Source organism: Austrofundulus limnaeus, unplaced genomic scaffold (genome assembly GCF_001266775.1).
Source record: "Austrofundulus limnaeus strain Quisiro unplaced genomic scaffold, Austrofundulus_limnaeus-1.0 Scaffold866, whole genome shotgun sequence".
NCBI classification, from domain to species: domain Eukaryota; kingdom Metazoa; phylum Chordata; class Actinopteri; order Cyprinodontiformes; family Rivulidae; genus Austrofundulus; species Austrofundulus limnaeus.
This window is the reverse complement of record NW_013953268.1, coordinates 112982-114887: the sequence shown is the minus strand read 5'-3', so window position 1 is coordinate 114887 and position 1906 is coordinate 112982. Positions and strand designations below refer to the sequence as shown.

At 45.7% G+C, this 1906-nt stretch overlaps 2 protein-coding genes across 2 annotated transcripts in view; both read right to left on the bottom strand.

Moving 5' to 3' along the window:
- The window catches only part of LOC106532991 (IK cytokine), a gene marked incomplete at its 3' end in the record, with an annotated part of 8319 nt that extends 7665 nt beyond the window's left edge, over positions 1–654 (bottom strand). The window contains 1 exon segment of the mRNA XM_014029185.1: positions 471–654. Coding sequence (XP_013884639.1) covers positions 471–480 — 10 coding nt within the window.
- A 768-nt stretch (positions 655–1422) lies between these two features.
- The window catches only part of ndufa2 (NADH:ubiquinone oxidoreductase subunit A2), a 5318-nt gene continuing 4834 nt past the window's right edge, over positions 1423–1906 (bottom strand). The window contains exons 2-3 of the mRNA XM_014029189.1: positions 1718–1824; positions 1423–1613 (exon numbers count right to left, since the gene is read on the bottom strand). Coding sequence (XP_013884643.1) covers positions 1522–1613; positions 1718–1824 — 199 coding nt within the window. The 3' untranslated portion in view covers positions 1423–1521. The remainder of the gene's footprint in view (positions 1614–1717; positions 1825–1906) is intronic.

Genomic DNA, 1906 nt, shown 5'->3' with positions numbered 1-1906 from the left:
GAATCAGGGGCCACATGTCAGGACCTGTTGAAGGATTCAGGGGTCACATGTCAGGACCTGTTGGAGGAATCAGGGGCCACATGTCAGGACCTGTTGAAGGATTCAGGGGTCACATGTCAGGACCTGTTGGAGGATTCAGGGGCCACATGTCAGGACCTGNTATATATATATTTCACATTAGTAAAACATTAAGCAGTTACACAACAATAAGATAAATAAGAAATCAAGCTTTGTGTCAGACTGAGTTGTAGCTGAACGGAGCTTTAATCAGCTACAAACAGAAACTATCTAAATGAGAGCTAGGCTAGGCTAACCTCCTGCAGGTCTCATCAAAGAAAGATTTAATACATTTACAGGTTTTAATAACATCTGTGACACTCTGTCATCTGATGTTTGTTTACCGCTGCTGCATGTTTCAGGACTGCTAATGTTAGCATGCTACCGGACTGTTAGCATGCTAACAAACTTACTTTCAGGCATCTCAGCGGGCAGCTGCGGGTGTCCTGCGGGCTGAGGGGAGCTCGGTACCGGCAGAGGAAGAACCCAAAGAGCAGGGGTTCTGATTGGTTTGTTTTTTTACAACTAGATCTTCTGATTATGTGTAGCTGCTGCTGTTAGCTGCTGTCTGTTTACGTAACAGCGCGGAAGTGTGTGTGACGTCACATCCGGGAGCAAGCGTTCAGACAGCGACACCTACAGGAAGGTCAGCGCACTGCACCGAGAATTAAATCTATTTTATTCAGGAGAGCATGAAACAAACACGTCCTGATTAGTTTCTTTACTTTCATCTTATTTATTAACCCACTCTCAGGGCTACAGCACCTTTAACATGTCGGACAATCCTTTTATCACCTTATCCTTCAGAGAGGAATGACTCCCAGCAGCGCCTCCTGCAGGTCACAGGAGTCACTGCAGCTCCWCCAAAGGTTCTCCAGGACCAGCAGGAGGTTCAGATCCAGACCTGAACCAGTGAGCTGAACAGAACCAGCTTCATGTGATGAATCAGCAGCTGTGGTTCAGATCAGGACACAGGTAAACTAAACAACAAACTGTTGTTTTTAATGTTTTTAATCAGCAGGAACTTTTATTTTACTTCCTGGTTTAAAGATAAAACAAGAACATTAAGAAAGTTAAAATATATATCTTTCTCTATTTTTTGTTTTCTTCTGACAGATGGTTCTGGTGAACATGTGCTTCTTGTTCTGCTGCCTGTCGGTCAGAAGGTTGCTGGTTTGATTCTGGCCTCCTCCTGCTGAGGAACACCTGGATGASACCGTTTGTCTGTAAACATCCTGTGAACCTGAATTCTTCTGGAACTGGATCAGTGTTCTGACCCTGAACTGAGCTGCAGGTCCGGTCCAAACTCTGCTCCATTTGATCTGAGGTCAAACTGTACAAACATCAGAACCAGAACCAGTCCGACCCAGTCATCAGTCACAATCTTTATTCATACACATTAACAGGAAACAACGTGAGCCGGACATGAACCCAACCAAAACCAGAACTCAGAGAGGGCGGGGCTTAAGGTTTGGACTGGGCCAGATTCTGCAGAGTGCTGGTGATCTGATCAGCTGACATGTTGTCCACGGAGACGCTCTTCTCTTTACCCAGATCTGAGTAAACAAACAAACAAACAAACAAACAAAGTCATTAATGAATGATATTCTGACCTCAGCAAACGGAGCAGCGTGAGAACTCCTTAACTGTTCTGACTCACCGTATCGGGCCCAGAGCCGGGCCTGGACTCCAGAACACTCCCGGATCAAGATGGGGAAGTCTGGATTGGACTTCTTCAGGGTCACATACTTCTGCTCCACAAAGTCCCTGAGACACAATAAGACACGCCCACTGAGAACAGACCACACATTAAGACACGCCCACTGAGAACAGACCACACATTAAGACA